The 19574-nt window shown below is 41.8% G+C and overlaps 2 protein-coding genes across 2 annotated transcripts in view; both read right to left on the bottom strand.

The window, feature by feature from the left end:
• LOC102309580 (casein kinase II subunit alpha'-like) overlaps positions 1 to 8560 on the bottom strand; it is a 16347-nt gene extending 7787 nt beyond the window's left edge. The window contains exons 1-3 of the mRNA XM_005943493.2: positions 8244 to 8560; positions 1644 to 2020; positions 1430 to 1541 (exon numbers count right to left, since the gene is read on the bottom strand). Of these exons, the coding sequence (XP_005943555.1) occupies positions 1430 to 1541; positions 1644 to 1750 (219 nt within the window). The 5' untranslated portion in view covers positions 1751 to 2020; positions 8244 to 8560. The remainder of the gene's footprint in view (positions 1 to 1429; positions 1542 to 1643; positions 2021 to 8243) is intronic.
• A 1002-nt stretch (positions 8561 to 9562) lies between these two features.
• LOC106632277 (zinc finger protein 319) lies at positions 9563 to 15060 on the bottom strand. Its single transcript, XM_005943490.3, has 2 exons — positions 14466 to 15060; positions 9563 to 13480 (listed from the first exon to the last, which is right to left on the bottom strand). The coding sequence occupies exon 2, from the start codon at positions 13310 to 13312 to the stop codon at positions 11552 to 11554; it is 1761 nt and encodes a 586-aa protein (XP_005943552.1). The 5' UTR covers positions 13313 to 13480; positions 14466 to 15060; the 3' UTR covers positions 9563 to 11551.
• Between the last annotated feature and the right edge of the window lie 4514 nt (positions 15061 to 19574).

Here is a 19574-nt window from a genome sequence, read left to right as displayed (position 1 = left end):
TGTGTGTGTGTGTGTGTGTGTGTGTGTGTGTGTGTGTGTGTGTGTGTGTGTGTGTGTGTGTGTGTGTGTGTGTGAGAATAAGAGCGTGAAAGTTTGTGAGTGTGTATGTGTCACAAAATACACTTGAAAAGAGGGTGAGAAGCAATACTACCCCCCAGCAGGGTTGGGAGTCCAGGACCAGAGGCGATGGGCAGCCAATCCCACTAGAGGCCTGCCACCCCGGTGTGAGCTGAGTTCAGGATCCCATAGCAACAGCAACGTCCAATGGGGAGTGGTAGGGGAGGTGAACCCCTTCCTCCATGACCAGGCTCAGCAAATACACCCATATGACTGCTCTACTCACTGTGACACTGTATGAACAATGTGCCGTATGAGGGAGTGCTGGGATATGTAAGACCAGGAGGACTAGAGCACTAGCCCAGAAGGAGAGAAGCAGCAAACAAGTAGCTCAGTGTGCACCCCATTTCCCACGCCCCACCACAGGGGTGTGCAGATGAGCCCAAAGAGACCACTCAATTACAACAGACACACAGCAAAAGGGACATGGCACACTCATCTGGGTCTTGGACAAGCTGCACCCAGCAACGGTTGCTCCCCTCACCTGGACACCCTACCCCACCCAATGGGCTTGCAGTTACCCACGAGCCCCATGGTGCAGACCGGACATCCCAACGTGCGCTAACACACACTACACTACAAGGCAGTCAACGGGGTGCAGACCAACCCTGTGCAAGAAGGTACCCAGCCGGACACCAGGCAACCCCGGGCACCTGGGCAGCCATCCGGCCTGGGATCAGGACCCACCACCACAAGGACCCCAGGCCCCACACCCTAAGATTGCTAGGCAGCACCCACCCCAGTCCCCACCGCTACCAACTGAGGCAGAGACCCAGACACCCCAAAACAGCAACTGCAGCTCCCAGGGAGATGCCAGATCCCAGTAGTCCCAGAGACCACCTTCATCCTGCTGCAAGTCATACAGGGAAACAGGACTACAACCGACCATCCCCACTAAGTAATGGAACTGATCAGTGGGAACCAGAGAGAAACACATTCATCCAGCTGGTTTTCTGAGGGGGAGGCATTCTCTCCAGACTGATGGGATCCAGAAGTAAATTGATGCCACAGGCTGTTCATAAACCATTTGACCAATAGATGATGCCAGAGTACAATGTAAGGTTTGACAGGATTAAAGAAAGTAATCTGACAAAGAAAAGTCAGCAAGTGCCAAGAAAAGATTTAACAGAAGACATTTTAAAAATGTTTCTGGATTTGATGAGGTTTTCAGAAATGGATAACTGCCAAAGCGAGAAGACTCATGTTACCACAATACAAATTAGAGATTGTAGGTATAAAAGGTAAAAAACAGACACACACACACACACACACACACACACAGCCCTAGCAAAAAAGTCAGTCTAGTGCTTACCTTGAGGATTTTCACCACCACTTTCTCATTATTGGTCACATTTATGGCCTCAAACACTTCACTGTACTTCCCTCTGCCCAGTTTACGCACCAGCTGATAGTTGTCTTGATTACTGAGAAAAGCAAAAACGCAAAAAAGCAAAAACACTTTGGCAGTGATTAAAAATTCATTAAAAAATCATGCTCTCACGAAGAAAACATGTGTATATATATACCTCCAGTTTGGCACATGAGCATCATAGTCCCAGTACTCTCTGTTCTTCTGTGTATTAACATCGGTGTAAACCCGAGCTTTGCTGAGGGTCGGTGTGGGGCCAGGCATTGCTAGCTTTGAGGATCCGAGTCGAGGACCTTCACCTCCTTCTAAATACTTGCTGGCTCGATACTGGAAGGCAGCGCACCGACTCTCCAGAATATGCGGCTCTAAGGTCCCCGAGCCGTGCTTACCATTGGCTTTGGCTGCTCGTGGCCTCTGATGAAAGCTGTCAGGCTGGTCTGACACAGTCGCCGTGCAGACTGACAGAGCTACAATGACTGACTGAGTGAAGCCCCTGAGCAAGGTGTTCAGTAGGATGGGATGAAGAGCCGCCAGCTGCAGGGAGACAGGAGAGGAGCATAACTATGGGTCAATGTCTTTCTTCAAAGTAAAGCTCAGACTCTTTGGAAATGTATGAACATTTCCATGTGGTGGCAGATAGCTGCATAACATTAAGGACACAATAATACAGGTCAACAGGTCAAAGTCATCAGAGATAAGTTTATGTGGGTTTTTCATGCCGATTTCAAATCTGTGTTTAGTTTTTTTTTTTTAAGCGCGTAGCTTCTGTGATGAAGCTAGTTACATATTGCATGATAGTTGGAATAATTAACCATAAGCGTATTGCCAGATTTAATGACAGTTCCCTGTGTTTTATGTTACAGACTGAATTAACTGTGATTGATTTCAGTTGTTACCATGCCTAGAAATTGTATCAATCATCCAGACAGTTTCTGTTACGTGCAGTTCATTCACGACGTCGCCCAATTACCACAGACCTTAAGATGATGTACAAGTTGTACCTTATCCACTGGGTGACCAGGACAAATCTTGGGCTCCACATGTCATCTGCAACAGTTGTTCCAATGGACTGCGTGACAGCCTAAATCTGCGAAATGCCACTTGCAATCCCAATGGTGTGGCTGGAACAGTGAGATCATCTCAGCGATTCCTATCTTTTCCGCGTGAATACAACAGGATTCTCAAAAAATTGTATATCCCAGTCTGGAATCTGCAATAAGGCCTGTTCCTCATGATGACTTACTGCCTGTTCCTGTACTGGCATATGATGGATTAGCTTCTGTAGAAGGTGACCAGGAACACGGTCAAGCTGCATCTGGTTACAATCCAGAGTCATCAGATCGTGATTACATGGCCAATGAAGATTCAGAGACTTTTACACAAGAAGAGCTGAACGATCTTGTTTGTGCTCTAAACCTGTCGAAAGACAAAGCAGAACTTCTTGCTTCGAGGTTTAAGCAGAAGGATTTGCTTAAACCTTTGTGGACCCGGCCCACGTAGACCGCGAAGGCCGGGTCCTCCGAAGGATGCAGCCAACGTTTTGGGACACAGCTATAATGTTGTGCTACGTGATTGCTAGCGACACAGCTATGTTAGCATAACATTAGCACAGTGAAGCTGGAGGATGAACGCCAACTTTTTTTTTCCACTCGATAAAAGTTAACGTGAGGGATTCTGGTGGTTAGGGACAAATGCAATCGCATAGCAGGATGCATGTTTGCAACGGGCCAAACTTCAGTCAGGAGAACAACTGAGATTATTCATCCACTATAGAGATTGACAGACCACGTGACTTTCGCGCATTGCATGCCGGGAACTCAGCACCGCAAAACGTTCATTCTCTGGCTCCAATACCTTCTTGGTTTTTCTTTGCCCCACAAAAAAGGAATGTACAAAACGAAGGAGAACAATGCCGGTCCGTACAAAGACAGACTTGATGAAAAGTCAAAGAAAATATACGAGGACAAAATCAGAGGAGTGAAAGGGTTAGACCCTTACGAGCACACAGAGTGGACAAAAGACGTTAGCGTGCTGCCCAACTTTCACCACGCTCATATTTATAATTATACGGTTCTTGGAGTGAGTGCATACACTCGTGAAGTTTAGTAACTTCAGTTCACTGCGACAAGCCCAGGTACAGTTTACCGACAGATGGGTACAGGACCTTGAAATGCACCGTGTAGAACGAAAGACCATCGTAACAACAAAGGTAAGTTTACCAGTCTCACAAATCGTCTTCATAAATACACATTCGTTAACCATTTATTAATAGGACCTTTGAGCTCAACGGTAATTAATTAGCAGTGGAAATAATTTCTGGTAGCGTTACAGAAATGTAGCACTGACAATAATACTGTATGCTGTAATCGTACTGGGCAATTAGTGATACAAAAAACTGTTTTATCCTGTGAATAAAAGTATATGTTTTTGTCAATGTACCATAATAACAGAAGCGAAACGCAATATTGTGTCAGGACAATTCACTATTTATGCACAATAAACAAAGGAGCATAGCGCGACAATTTCTGTTCAGCGCCAGACTTGCTTGTAACCTATATCACCAATTATGTTATGAAAAATGACGCATTAACTACTACAAAACACTGACCTTTGTGGAAATGCTTGGAGCAGACTAACCTGTGAGCTGGAGTGTTCTGGGACGTTATATTTGGTCTTTGAATGGCTGCAATCCAGGCCATCCGTCGCCTCTTTGTTACTTCGGAAACATGGCTCGAACAATTTCTCTTCAACGACGTAATCCGATAACAACCGATCTCTTTACCCGTCGGCTTCCCGTGGCTGTCATGCGACCGGCTATTGCAGTTAATAATACAACAGCTTCTTGACATTTTTGTGTTTCTTTTTATCGCTGTGTAACTGATTTCAATTGAAAGCCTGCGTGCGCTAGTACCTCTTGCCACGAGTTCCCAGAATTCTTTGCGGTTTTACCCCTGAATGACGTCACATTTTCAATCTCTATACAAGGTTAGTTATTAATATACTGCAACAACATGGGAATAGCAGCTGCGAGAGAATTCAACATTAATGAATCAATGTTACGGAAGTGGAGGAAGCGCAGTTTTTGGCTTTCCCCATATTTCAAAAGTGCTTCATCTCTTTGCTATGACTGTTGCCCGGATAATTTGCAGATGATAATGGTTGTAGCCACTGCGATGCTTTCGACCAAAACAGGCGCAGCTTGATGACATCATCAACATGCGCTATCGCGATAGAGCGGTACAGTCAAAATCTCTATTGTTGGCCAAATTTATATCGTTTCTATCGCCCACCCCTACCACCAACCTTCCGATTAGGGGTGGGGGAAAAAATCGATACTGTGTAGTATCGTGATATTTTGTTTGCTAATAATGTATCGATACAGGGACAGCAGAAATCGATATTTTGTTACAAAAAAAGTTTTTGTGGACTCTGACTTCAGAGCATGTTGATCAGCTCCTTTTTCTGAGCAAGAATCCTGACATTCCTTCACTGTCCAAATGTGTTTAACTTTTTTTTGGCAGCAATAAACATGACAGTTTACTTATTTTAATTTAAGACATGTTTTATTTTAATTAAGTTTAAAACTTTTTTATTTAATGTAAAATTATATTTTGTTTTAATTTACTTTCAAATTCTTCAGTTGCTGAATGGGCTGCATAGTTTTCATAAATTGCATAGTTCAGAATAGCTATAATTGTACCAGATGGTTGCATTCAGTTAAGTTGGACTAGACTGTAATACAAACCGTTCAGTTTGTCAACAATAAAACTGACTGAAATGAGAGAAAGACTGAGTGTGAGACTTTGATATTAGATATGAATATTGATAAAGTTTACCTTTATGTACAGAATCTGAATATCACAAAATATTTTAAAAAATTGCAATAATATCGTATCGTGGGATGTATGGTGATTCCCACCTCTACTTCCGATCAGTATATGACCTGCTCTACCACCTGAGCTACAGCCACCCCATCAGCTTCTATGGCTTTGGGGATCTCAGCTGGGCTCGGTGGGACCAGCTCCACTCGGGCGTAGTGCCAGAAAGTCGCTAGCCGGGGTTTGGAGTATGTAAGAGCGGCGCCGACTAATGCAGGAACTTTATTCACAACTTTCTTAACTGCCTGCGGCATGATGAGGACTTCCCAGGAGGTCACCAGAAGAAGAAAGCAAGTCTGCTTTGCAGGATGAAAGGTACAAACAAACTCTCTCAACAGTTGAGTTTGAAGCTTGGGTGGTGTTCAAGTGGCTCTGCAAAAGCTTTCTGGACATCCACAAGTCTCCTGGATACAAGGAAGAAGTTCAGCATCTGCTCGATTCCTACCAGAAGCTGGGCTGTCGCATGTCATTGAAAATACACATCCTGCACTCACAATTTGAGTTCTTTCCAGAAAATGTTGGCATGGTGAGCGATGAACAGGGAGAGGGTTTTCATCAGGATATTCAGTTAATAGAGCGTCACTACCAAGGTTTCAGGAATTGTAGCATGATGGCCGACTACTGCTGGATGCTGTACCACAACAATCCAGACACAGTATACACAAGAAAAATCACATGCTAAGTGTTTTTGAAGAAACTGTGGTAGCTGAGCAGTTTTTATGCTTCTTCATTTCACTTTGTAAATATACTTGAATTCATCTCGCTATTCACCAAAGCTCCTATTTCATTCACATATTATTTGATCTTTGCATTTACCAATTTTAGATGTCTTATGTGCACCCCCTCCCTTCTTTTTTATAAAGTTTGATATAAAAATAAACGAGTGGTTTCTTTTTTAAATTTTGGCAGTTTCAGTCATCCACAAAGGAAGAAAATCACCTGGACTAGATTAAAGCAGAGACTACAGCTCCATGATTATGGCCAAAATATAAACATAAGAATTTTAACATGCAAATGCTTCCACATCCATGTCACGCTACATTCCAACTAATATACAAATCGTTACTTCAAAATAAAATTCATCCTCCATCACGTGAATATCTTAAAAGAATATATGTGTATGTGACAAAAAAAAAAGTTTATCACAAAGGCTTCCAATTTTATATTCTGCTGCATTCGTGATAATTTCTTTACAGACATATAAGGTGTTTATTCACCTGTTTCAAGCAAAGGTGAAAGATTTTCACTCCCTTCACTGTACCTGCCTGATGTGAATAAAACTTGCAGAAAATTACTCAACAGCTTTGAGTTCCTTCTACAGTTCCCCATGTTTTGCGCAGTAACAAAACCTGCACAAGACTTTCACATATCTTTAGGCAATAAATCTTTGTTACCTGGTGTTTATTGGACACGTCTTTGGCCAAATAAAATCTGAAAGCACTGTTGACTTCACTATATCTTTGGCATTAATTTAAGAACCACATGATTATCTTTTGCTTTGCATTATATTGGTGAAGTATGCATTTTCAATATCGGTTAATCAAGTTAATTTAATGCTGGGAGGCCAAAATTGTGATTGAAATTAAAGCTGATTAACAGTGGAACCCTATTAAAGGCTTATCAACGTGCTATTGAAAGTGATTTTCAGAAAAAGTCTGTACAATTCAGGTTCAATCAGGTCAGATAATTGTGTGCAGTTGCCTTTTCTCACATGTAACACATGACAGGACAGCGCAATGCAGGTGCACTGTAAAGAACTGGAAAAGCCATATTTGCTTTAGGGAAAAGTGCTGCCTGAGTAAAACACGCAGGAGGAAGGACTTCACCAGACTGTGACCTGCTCTAATTTCACATGCAAGTACATTGTGTGATACATACAAATGTTCAGTGCTGCAGTGTGTGTGTGTGTGTGAGAAAAGATATTCCCGTCAGCACCTCTCAGGAGTAAGAGCAGTTTATAGTCATTTTCTGACTACTGGTCATTTTGTGCCCTTTTGTATTATCACTGTGTATCCATTTGTGGTTTTGGGGGTCACTTTTACATCTTTTTTTATTTTTTTATTTATTTAAATCTGTAGTAGTTTTGGTTAATTTCTTTGTGGTTGTTAACATTTTGCTTCTCTTCACTAAGAACAGCAACAAGAACTGGTCTTAAGAATTTCAAGAATGAGAAACATGCCTCCCAGCCTGTCAGTGTTTTTGGGTGTTTCTTTCCTTTTCACCATGTTCGCACTTTTTGTGTTTGTGTAGCTGCTCTCTCTGCGGTGGGCAAAGGTTTCGATTGAGTATTGGGAGAAACACAATTTAAGACGGGGAAATGAGGGTCCTGCCTCAGAAATGATTGAACATCAGACGATTTCAGGAGATTTTTGTAGATACAGATATTTTACTTACTGGGGGGTACAGGTCTCCCGCGTTCCCCCTTTAAATCTACAGCTATTTGCGATTTTGCAGGTGCAGTGCTGGGGACCCTCGCATCCCTTGGGCTCATGCCCAAAAGGCCTGTTTTTAATAATCCATCTCTGCCTGTTTTGAACCAGCGCCATAAACACCTTCCCCTTAAAGACAAACCCTGTGGATTTTTCACCAACCACATTTGCACTGTATAACAGAAACTGTAGCATCCAGTCCAGCTGGTCACCACTAAACTACCGTAGCATATCTGAAACATACGCCTAACGCGAACTAGCAACGTTTACCTAGCTAGCTTCCTTAGCATAAAATCTTAAAACGTCAACAATAATGGAGCAAGACAAAGACCATGGATGATGATTGTTCTGTCTTTATGCATAAGGGACACATACACGCCACAGGCTGTGTGTCAGTGTGACATTTCTGTGACGAGAAATCAATAACGGGGCTAAAGTTAGCCTGCTAACCTCGTCGTAGAAATATCCGAGCTCGGAGGAAGTCCGCCCAACATCAGAGTTAGCTCGCTGGCTCCGGTTATACGTCGCTCTTCGTGGACCGAAGCCGCTGCTGCACGTCTGAAGTTATTGAAATGGGTGTGATAGTCACACTGTCAATGATGTGATAGTTATTTCACTGGAGGGGTGGTGGTGATGATGGGGGTACATCTAGCAGCGGTTCGTTAGCAGAAATAGGATGATCTTCCCTTAGACAGTCAACGTCACCCGGAAGTAAAGCAAGCCTTAAACGACATAATTTAGATGTGAAAAATAAGACCCCGTTTAAACGAGTAATTATTACAAAATATTTTCCCACGTATTATTTTCCGTTAGTAACTTTTGAAAGCTGCTTAACATTTATCTGCATTTATTTATGTTTGTTTTTAGTAGCAGGATAGGCAAGTACTGCAGCACAAATCTGCTGCAATTTTACCTTCTACTTGCAATCAACATCAACTATTTTGTCAGTCTTTACTAAACGTTATTTTACAAATACATGTTAATATAATATATGCATCTAAAATAAAGCAGCGGATGGTGTGACAGCAGAGTATCTGCTTTTTCGTTTACTTCTTCTCCTGCCTGGCATCTCCATGTTCAATTGTCCAATAAAGTCACTATCCCTCATTTCCAAACCATCGCAGCTTCGCCTCAGTGTCTCCAAACTGCTCAACCCCCATGTCTCCCTAACATCTCTCTCCATAACTCCCAACTACAATCTTCAGTAATGCTGCTGAATTGCTTTTTGTCAGAGCCACTGTCCCCAAACTACACATCAAGTTCAAACCACCATCTTGTAAATTTATCCAAACTACAAGTGAAATGATTTTCAGTTACCAGATTACAAGTACAAGTTGATCTAATCAAATTTATAATAATAATAATAATAATAATAATAATAAATAACTAGTAGGGATTTACTGTTGATTGTACTGCAGAATTTTCCAAATTACATTAAAAACAGCTACAATTACAATTCCTACAATACCTAAAAAGAATGCGCTGCTCAACTAAGTTTAGTAAATATTAGCTATTTTATGTAAACCCTCATATCCCAATTTGTTCAGTGGTTAAAAAAAATAAATGGAGTTCTCCGTGTATTTCTTTATACCCAGTTATTCTTTCCCTACTGACAGACAAACTGGCATTTGGCTTATGTACTCTAAACATATTCAACTTCAGGACATTTATGTTAGTACACGAGGAAGAACAAGACTGCCAAGACGCATAAACAGCAAATAAACAATAAAAAACAAAATGACAGAATATCATGTCAATTTTATTTTTTAATATTTAATCTGAGGAATGTAATGGGATATATCTCTTTTCAGTGAGCTACTGTAAAGGCTTCCCTGTCTTAATAGCAGGTCAATTATAAATTAGTAACAGTTGCACCTTTGTCCCTAAAAACTCACCTCGATGTCCACGTACACCCATCAACGCAAACTTGACAGTACAAAGCAAATTCAGTTTACATTGGAGCTGGAATATTATGATTCAGTTTTATGGTAAATGGACTGGTTCTTATAGCGCTTTTCTACTCTGAGCACTCAACCTCCTTTCAAACGCCAAACGCTGCCGTATTTATTCAATTAATTCTGATTATAAGTAGAATGTACGTTAACCTGCCTTATGTATGGTTGGCTTGAAAGGTCACACCATCCCTGATCCTCTTTAACCTTCATCATCATCATCCATTCATTCATTCTCCTGATAATACAGCTGATGAAAACACTGTACACTTTAACTGTCATAAGGGTGGTTTATTTTAATTGTCTGTATACAGTATGAACAGGAGCCTATATTTGATATCCATATGTGTAAATCAGTGCTCCATTACAATTGCTAACCCCATACTGCAGCGTGAAGCAGACTCACCAGGATCTTTTAACCATGGCACACAATCCATCCATCTCACTTTCCCATTGCTAATCCCAGTTTGTGATCTTTTAAACCCCCAAATCCTTCTTTTAAATATACTGCAAAGATTGTACAGAATATAGAAATCCACACAGTAAACTAAAGGTACACACACTTTTTTTTTAAACTTTATCCCTGGTACAAACCAACACATAAGTGGCAACTTTGAGGCTAGTCATATTAATCTGCTGAACATCTGATCTGGACCAAGGGGAGGCTACAATCCCATGAAAACATTACAAGGCCAATTCTTGAAAAATAATAATAATAATAATAATAATAACAATAAAAATAATAATACTTTTGTTAGATCTATCATACAGTAACTAATGCAGCTAATTTGTGGCAAGTGAGCAACATAATGCTTTGAAGTCCTGTTGGGTTAAACATCCTTCTGGAAATGGAACTAAGGTGCTTGCAAAATACAGCAAGCTCATTCATAGTAAATAGAAAAGCAGGTAACGTAAGCACTATACAGTTCTCAATGTTTACATAGCGTATACACACAATCTATAATATAACAGAGTAGACTATGCCATTAATCAGTAGTCATAAATATTACATTGTGCATGTTCTATTGCACATGTCAAGTGTTCGTATGACATAATAGGTATAGGTTAGTTACCTACATGTCATCTGTTTTAATACAAAGATGCAACAACACACATTTCATAGGACACTGGCTATACATTTTCACAATCCACTTGTATTTTTTTCCTTCTTCTTGGGTGTTTTTCTAAATAAATCAAACCTATAATACAACAGTGATATTAAAGTGTGATAAATATTCATGCACAAACAGATGATACTACCTAAGACCTAGCATGTGAAAAGATACTGCAGCTCAAGCCAACTGCTGGAAGGGAGGACTTTTCTTTGCGCTATACTGGACATAAAATTAAACACCACAAAATGATTGATTGATTTAAAAAAAAATAAACAAAAAGAAAACAGAAAAAACAAACAACAGAAAATGAAGGCACACGGATTGCAGAGGAGCCTACACATGTACTGGAAACAACTATCGGGACGTTCCTGCCATCTTTCTTAACAGAATCAAACGGGTACAAAACAGACGACCACATGCAACCACAGGATAAGGTTCCACACAGTATTAAACAAAATCAAGATCTTTCCACGTTTGACATTATACATCTTTCTCTTGCATTAAAAAAAAGAAAAGGAAAGGAGAAGAGGGAGCCTAACCCCCTCTGGCGATTTACCTTTTACTCAGAGGATGAATCAAGTCTTAACATTACTGATGCTAAAACTCATAGTTAATGGGGGCATGTTCTAAAATACAAATGAGTAAGTGGAGGCTGGCACATTTCCTGCCCAGGGCTTGGCAGCAGCTCAGCTCACGGGATGCAGGGAGCTTCAGGAAAACTCTCGCCCTCTGCGGTGTGCTGGACCGTGTGCTCCTGCAGGGCTGTGAGGTCAACAAAACGCTCGCCACACCACACGCACTTAAACTGCGTCTCACGCGAGTGCACGCTCTGGTGCTTGGCCAGGTGCTCACGCTGCTTGAAGCTCTTGTCGCAGCTTGCGCATTTGAAGGGCTTCTCCCCCGTGTGAACGCGGCGATGGCGTTGCAACTCGGACGAATACCTGAAGCGCTTTTCACAGTCGGGGCATTTGAGCGGCTTCTCTCGAGTCGGGTCACAGCGGTGCTGGACAAACTCTGAGGATGACACGAAACGCTTGTCGCATAGCGAGCACTTTAGCGGCTTCTCTGTGCAGTGAGAGTTCTGGTGGCGCTGCAGCGTTGAATTCTTTTTGTAACCTTTGCCGCACACATCGCACTTGTAGGGTTTCTCCACTTCGCCGCCGCATTTGTGCCGCAAAAGTTCTCCCGACTGACTGAACGACTTCTGGCAGGAGGCGCACTTAAAGAGGCTTTCCATGCCATGAACCTGCTGGTGGTACAGCAGGTGGGATGGCTGGAGAAAGCCCTTATCGCAGAGGTTGCACTTGAAAGGGCGGTCAGCTGGGTTCTTGTGAGTGCGACGGTGGCGAACGAGGGCATACTGCTGTTTGAAGCTCATCTGGCACTCCTCGCACTGGAAAGGTCGCTCCTCAGAGTGGGTGCGTTCGTGTTGTCGCAGGTCAGACGGCCGCTTAAAGCTCTTTCCACATGACCCACAGCGGAAAGGCCTCTCGCCTTCTGGCTGGCATTGATGATGCAGAAGCTCGGATGACTCCTTAAAGTGCATCTCGCACAAATTGCACTTGAAAAGGTGCTCGCCTGAATGAGCGTACATGTGCCGCACGAGGTGGGAGCGGTGTTTAAAGCTCTTCTCGCATACAGCACATTTATATGGTCTCTCTGAGCTGTGCGTACGCTGGTGGTGTGCCAGGTGTGAAGACTGACTGAAGCTTTTATCGCACGTGTCACATTTGTATGGCTTTTCGCCAGTGTGTATTCTTTCGTGACGTGTCAATTCTGACAAATGGCGAAAGGACTTGTGGCACACGGAGCACTTATATGGCCTGTCTGGTGCAGAAGCCTCAAATGCAGGAGGAGACGAGGCACTGATTGCTGCGCCTCCACCGGATGTCTCCCCGGTGGAGGGCTGCTGAGGGTTGGCAGCTGACGAGGTGGGGGTTGCGTTCCCAGAACCCGGCCGGTAGGTTTTCTCACAGATGGAACATTTCATTGGATTGTTTCCGTTGCCATGTGAGTTGTGATGCTGAGCCAAGGAGGTGAGTAATGAGAAACCCATCTTACATACACCACACACAAAAGGCTTCTGTTCCACCTGCACACACTGATGCTCTAAAAGGTCTGTCGCCTGACTGAAGATCTTCATGCACTGCGTGCACTGGAAGGATCTGTCTTGAGTTACCATACACTGGTGCTCATGGGGGTTGGCCAGGTGAGATATGTCGTGGCCACAGGCTCCGCACTTGTGCCCTCTCTCGCCCCCTACCTGCAGCGAAGGCTGCTGAGCTTGAACAGCATGCTGCTGGCCATGCTGGGGCTGCTGCAGGGAGGTGTCTGGCTGCAGGACGACTCCATACACAGCGCAACCCAGAGGGTTGTCAGTCCCTTGGGGAAGCGTGTGCACAACAGAGGGTGGAGCCACTGCATGCTGTTGCTGTTGCCACGCCTCCGTCATCTTCCACTTCGCATGCAAGGGCTCAGCACTCGGGAGATGACAGGGGAATTTCAGTCCCAAACTGAGAGAATGGTGGATGTGGTTTTCAAAAATGGTAATGAGCTCACTGACAAGAGCTCAGTGCAGTATCTCTGTTTACACGTGTCCTCTGAGACTAGGAGAGAAAACCTGTTTGGATAGAAGAACATAGATTTAAGTATGATTGGCCAGCGAACACACAAAAGGGAGTGTAAAATATTAAAGTATGCAGTTACCACAGTATGTAACACTCAATATCGACAACAATTTACAAAACTTACTATTGGCTACAAGAAAGTAAAACAAGCCTGCCTGAATTTCAGGTTTAGACTGTGGTGAGGAAAAACTGAAAAATACCCCAAATTTGAGGCCTAAAACTTGTCCCATACTTATACTAGAGACAGAAGTCAAAGTACTTCGTACATTTAGTTAGCTAATGCAGATGTAGAGTGCATGTATGTACTTCTCCAGAAAACCCTAAAACCCTCAGCTAAGCTAGCTTTGAGCATTACCATAACCACAATTATTTGGTTCGGTCTAATTCCTGAAACGTAACTCGGGAAATTAACAGACGAGTTTTTCCAATTACAAGTATGTTTTAAATGCAAGTGGTTTACGAGTCAAGGTTTTGTCTACTTGGCCCTGAAAATAAACGCTTTCTTACAACGTATTTCATTATTTTTTCCCCTCGGTTCCAGGGAGTAGCTTGCTACCCGACGTTAGCTTGTCAATTGCGAAAGCTAACAGCTAACCACTAGTAACAGCTAACGACACTAAACAACTGGACTTCCTTAGCAAATAATACCGGTTTTCTTTCACTAGAAAACCACTCTAACTTCCCATATTTCTTGGTCATAAACTGCATATCGTGTCGTAAGTCAAACATTGCAAAAGCGACTCAAGTACCACGGGCTTTAAGCTATATTTTTTGGCTTCAAAATGCCGCTTCATGACAGGCCACAATAGCGTTTATACTGGTCTAACATTTGATATGAACCTTCACTGTATGCAGGACCCATATCAAACTAGGCCTCCCCGAAGCTGCGGGAGGAAATCCGCCTCCTGCAGCGGAGTCTCGCACGTTTGCAAAGAAAAAAAATCGCATTCAGAAAAAAATGAATTCACGATAACTTACTTGAGGTGCTTAGCATTGCTTTTCACGGCCGTCTTCGGCCTCTGGTCGAAAACCGTCGGTGTTTTCTGGACTCGGAGGACCAGCGGTGGTAGGGATGCGGTTGAAGCCGGACGCCATCCTCTAGCAGACGGACGGACACCGGAAACCGCCACGCAGCGAGCTGTCGTCGCTGTTACTGCGATACTATGTTAGAGAAGCACCGAGGAACCAAAACGAGCTCCGGTGGAGATAAAATAACTCTCGCTGATTGTTGGAAGAGTTTACAATCCACCACAAAGCGAAAAGGTGTTGTTAACGTATCAGAAAGTCTACTTCCTCGTTTTGACAGTAGGGGGAGTGTTTCAACTGTGTACGCTGTCTCATCAGCTCTGTCGTGTACACCATGAACCCCCACAGTCTCAACTGATACCATGGTTTTCAACCGACAGACAAAACCGCACAAGTTAGGTGAAATTCTCAGCAGCGATACTTTTGTCTAATATAAAGCTCATTTCACTTAATGTCTTCCCCAAAAAAGCACCGTTGCCCAAAATCAATATTAAAGGCAACAATTTTAATAACAATGTATTCATATTTTTCAACATTGTTGATATTGTTCACTCACCAACAGGAAGAACATGTTTCTGTGTGTCACAGGAAGCGAGAGGCAGCCTTCCTTTTTTTACATTCTACATTTGCTCAAGTATATTTAAAAATTAGAATCCACAGTTTTATTTCTAAAGTAATAACGTGGGGAAAAAACCTGTCTGTCTAGATAGATAAATAGACAGATGGGAGAAGCATTCTGTTTATTTAGTAAAATATGGTCTTTATTACCGCCAAAGAGGAAGATAAACATTGTTATAACGATGAGTTTGATGGGTTCCTCAGCATTACGGTGGGATCCGTATGCAGCACAGAATCACCTTCTGTGTCCTATGGGCTCAAAATGTGGTCATAAATATTTTGTACTTGTAAATCAGGATTTGTATGTGTAAAAAAAATTGTGTGTGCGTAAAAAAGATTTGTGTGTGGACTTAGCCAAAAAAAACCCTGCAAGTTACAAGTACGAATTTTGACCCCATTTTTCTTCCTTTCATCTGATTGGTCAATGTCATGTCAATCACAAATGTAACAATCCAATCAGAGAACAGATGGGTTTGGCTGTCGAGGGGCGCTTTTTTTGAACTGCAGGTCTTTGAAGGGAATAAATGCCCTTTTACATGCCAACCCAGCGTTTTCCTTCATCACCACGAAGGAAAACAGTCTGTGGTCGTCCGAGTTTGGTGATTTTTATGTCACAGGTCTACGTGTTTAATACAGGGACTTCCACAGCCTTTTCAACAGCGCTGCGGACCGCGGGGTGGGGGCGGGCAGTGTTTTGGAAATGACAGTCTTCATTACAAAGCTTTCTTCGTTATGAATTAGCATACATGTTTTTATTGAACATTTGAAGAACTAGCAAAAAAAACAAACTCTTGTAGAGGACATAAAGTCAGAGATAGAAAAGACAAGGAGCAGGTGCATCTAGTACAGGTAGAGCTGCTGCAAAAACCCACAGAGCCCAGCAGCCAGCAACAAATTCTGGATCCTTTGCTTTTAGTTAGCAGTTAGCACATTATACACCTTCAAATCTGTGATCAAAACTAATGAATTAGACTAACTATTCACTTTAGCTAAAGTTATTAAGTTAGCTAAAGAGTTGGGATGCTGTGTAAGACATAAATAAAGCTAAAATACAAAGGTTTGGACACCGTTTTGCATGTTTCCCTACTGTAGGGGTCTCTGCAAGCATACAGAGGGGGTACTCTGAGAGGGTCCAAGATGACAACTTTGGAATTCTACTAGAAACAGTCGATCATATTTGTTTGTCAAAGCTGAATTCAGGGCAAACTACGCTAAATTAGCGTTTTTAGCTAGCAGCTACAATAAGCATAAAAGTTACCTTACGGCTATCATTTGTTAACATGACGCTTGTTCTTATACATGTAATACATTTATTACCAACCTGAGAGTTTATCCGCTGGTCATTCGACATGACGAATGACTTCTGAAGTCTTAATTCAGCTCAAGACGCTGTAGATTCCCGTCAGTAACACTTTCGGTCCGCTAGTAAAACGTAGTTCTATTAATCTGCGCTTGAACCGGAACCGGATGTAAGTTTTCAAAAATATAAAATTCAATTTCAATTTAGTGATGATCATTTTCAAACCATAAATTCAATTTCAAATTAGACTAATTCAAATTCAGTTTTCAAAAGCATTTATTCAAGTTACAATTCAGATTCAATCTGAGCAATTCAAATTCAAATTTAACTTATTCAAATTCAGTTTCTGATGGCACAGATTTCTGCCCATACACATTCTGCGTCCAATGTGAAAGGACTTTTATGCTGCACACTGCACAGACCTACACTCACCCCCCCCCCCCCCCCCCCCCCCCCCCCCCCCCCCCCCCCCTCACACAATGGTCCCGGGTCAGCCCTGACTTTGTGTTAAACTAATCCTAAAGTAATAATGGTATTTCTAACCACTGATATACCACAACTTTATCCTTTCAACAGCTACTGAAAGTTAGGGGACCTAGCTGCTATCGGATATTTATATAGCGATCCTCCAGCTTCAAACTGTATCACCCTTCAAGGACCTGCAGTTCAAAAAAGCGCCCCTCCGACAGCCAAACCCATCTGTTCTCTGATTGGATTGTTACATTTGTGATTGACATGACATTGACCAATCAGATGAAAGGAAGAAAAATAGGGTCAAAATTCGTACTTGTAACTTGCAGGTTTTTTTGGCTAAGTCCACACACAAATCTTTTTTACGCACGCACACATTTTTTTTACACACACAAATCTTTGTTACGCACACACAAATTCTTTTTACACATACGAAACTGATTTACAAGTACAAAATATTTATGACCACATTTTGAGCCCATAGTGTCCTTTTATCAAAACTGAAAAAGATCATGTATTTTAGTTCAAAGGTGGCAGACTTTTTAACATGGGCTTCAGCTTCCTTAAGCACTTTTCAACCTGTTTCTTTGGATATAGGCGGCTCACTGGAAGCATGGCTGTCAGGAAGCAATCTGAAGGAAGTGAAGTGGCAAGAAAAGAGTGAGTTATGCCACATTATATAAGAACTGGACTGGAAATCGTTGGCAGTAGGTTTTGTGGAGTGAGGAATCCAACTTTTAATTTAAATCATTACATTGTTTAGAGGAGGTCAGGAGAGCGGTATGACTGTCTCCACCTTCTATAAAACATGATGGAGACTGTGTCATTTCAGCCGCCCGTCCTTCAACACCGTGGAAGCGGTGTGGGAGCTTTGAAGCCTTGAGCTATGGAATTTGGTTGTTTTGGGGGGGGTTCCTGACAAGAGTCGACCAGCATCCAAATACGAATGCTTCGAATGTACATCAGAAAGACTGGAGAAATATTCCTGAAGACAACTAAAAGAAATAACTGGAGAGATTTCAGGTTCAGACTGTGGCGAAGCCTCAAAGTGGACACACCAATTATTAACGTTCAAGTCTGTTAGAACAACACAAACTGTTTGTGCCTTATATAATGTATTTTCACAGACTATTTCCCTGTTTCAATTAATCAGTTATTTAACATTTTCATAGCAAAATGTAATTAAAAAACTGAATAAGTAAAATTAAATTAAATTAAATTAAATAAATAGGCTGCATAAGCTTCATTTGGGCCAAATGCAAAACAAAAACTTGCTCCACATAAAGATAAGTGTTGCTGGAGCTTTAGACTTAACATTTTTTGTACTGACTTTGAGCTCATTATTATTCAAAATCATTGTTTTAAAAACTTTTTATTATATCACCCACCATTATCATATGACCTTTTTACTTTAACTGATCCAATACAGTGATAGTAAACTGGATAGCCGTATAGGCTAATGGTTCTGTTAAATGCTGGGCTTTTATTATATTTCACATATTGTATAATAAATATCGCCACCTGTGCTCCTACAGCTTTGAACTATGGAATTTGGTTGCATTTTTTTTTTCACCACATTTGGATGAGCGGGTTGAGTTGGGAGGTTATCAGACTAGCTAGCTAACTAACTTAACTAGCATTACTTACAGTCATATTAATGGAATGTTAATATTGACTAGAAAAAAATATAAAAATACAAAAGCTTAAAACTCAATCAATAAACTGTAACACTGATTCTTCACAGTGTCTTTTCAGCCCATTTGCATCCCCAGGACATGACAAATTTGGCTGTTTCAATTTGACACTTTCAAAAGTGTTACTGTTGTATGACAGTGCATTTTACACTAGAATCTGGTCTTCTCTTAAACTTAACCACTTACCTTTTAATGGCTAAGCCTAACAAAGCTCTTGCTAACAGATGAGCAAAGTTAAAGTAGTACCTCAAAAAGCAGATTTTGTTCATCTGGAGTGTTTTAAGTGGGAGAAATGTTTCGTCATTCATCTGTGTGACTACTTCAGTCTCATCTGACTGCAGGTTTCCCCAGCCGTAGCAAAGTAGTAAGTAAAAGTGAAAAAATAAAAGCGTGTCCCAATCAAATCTAAACCAAAGGCTTATATAAGGATTTTATACCTGCAGCTTATTTCACTGCTTCACCTCTAAGGTCCAACCGTGGGCTCAGAAATGGAGAAGACTTCTCATGGCAGACAATAATGCTGCAGCAGTTGCATCAGGACAACAACACCAGAGGACACTTTGTGCATAACATGGCATTAAGGAGAACGTGTTGGTCTTTTAGTAGTCAGACAAAATACACCAACTTGTCAGAGCAGCCATGCCAAAGGTTACAGCTGTAATATTCTTTAAAGAGGTGAGTTATCCTTAAATTACCCCACACGCAGTTGGCATTGATGAGGATATGAACTCTATAGACTGACACTGTTCTAGACTCTAAACATGTTTATTTCTGCTGTAAAGTTGGGCATTTTAACATTCATGTCTATGGGGATTGTCTATAGGTGGCCACTTGAGGAACTGGAATTTTAGTAATGGGGCGTCAAACATAAGGCCCGGGGGCCAGATTTGGGCCAGCAAAGACTCCAATCTGGCTCAATGGATGGCTTTGGAAAATGTGGACATGTTAGACTTTTAACTGTATTTTCACAAGTTTTAG

Source organism: Haplochromis burtoni, unplaced genomic scaffold (genome assembly GCF_018398535.1).
Source record: "Haplochromis burtoni strain Fernald_Lab_line unplaced genomic scaffold, NCSU_Asbu1 Contig_365, whole genome shotgun sequence".
NCBI lineage: Eukaryota > Metazoa > Chordata > Actinopteri > Cichliformes > Cichlidae > Haplochromis > Haplochromis burtoni.
Note: the sequence above shows the minus strand (reverse complement) of the source record. Positions and strands in the feature narration are given on the sequence as shown.

Excerpts from the sequence above, each read along its gene's own strand:
- LOC106632277 (XM_005943490.3), bottom strand. The coding sequence starts at position 13,312 with ATGACGGAGGCGTGGCAACAGCAACAGCATGCAGTGGCTCCACCCTCT.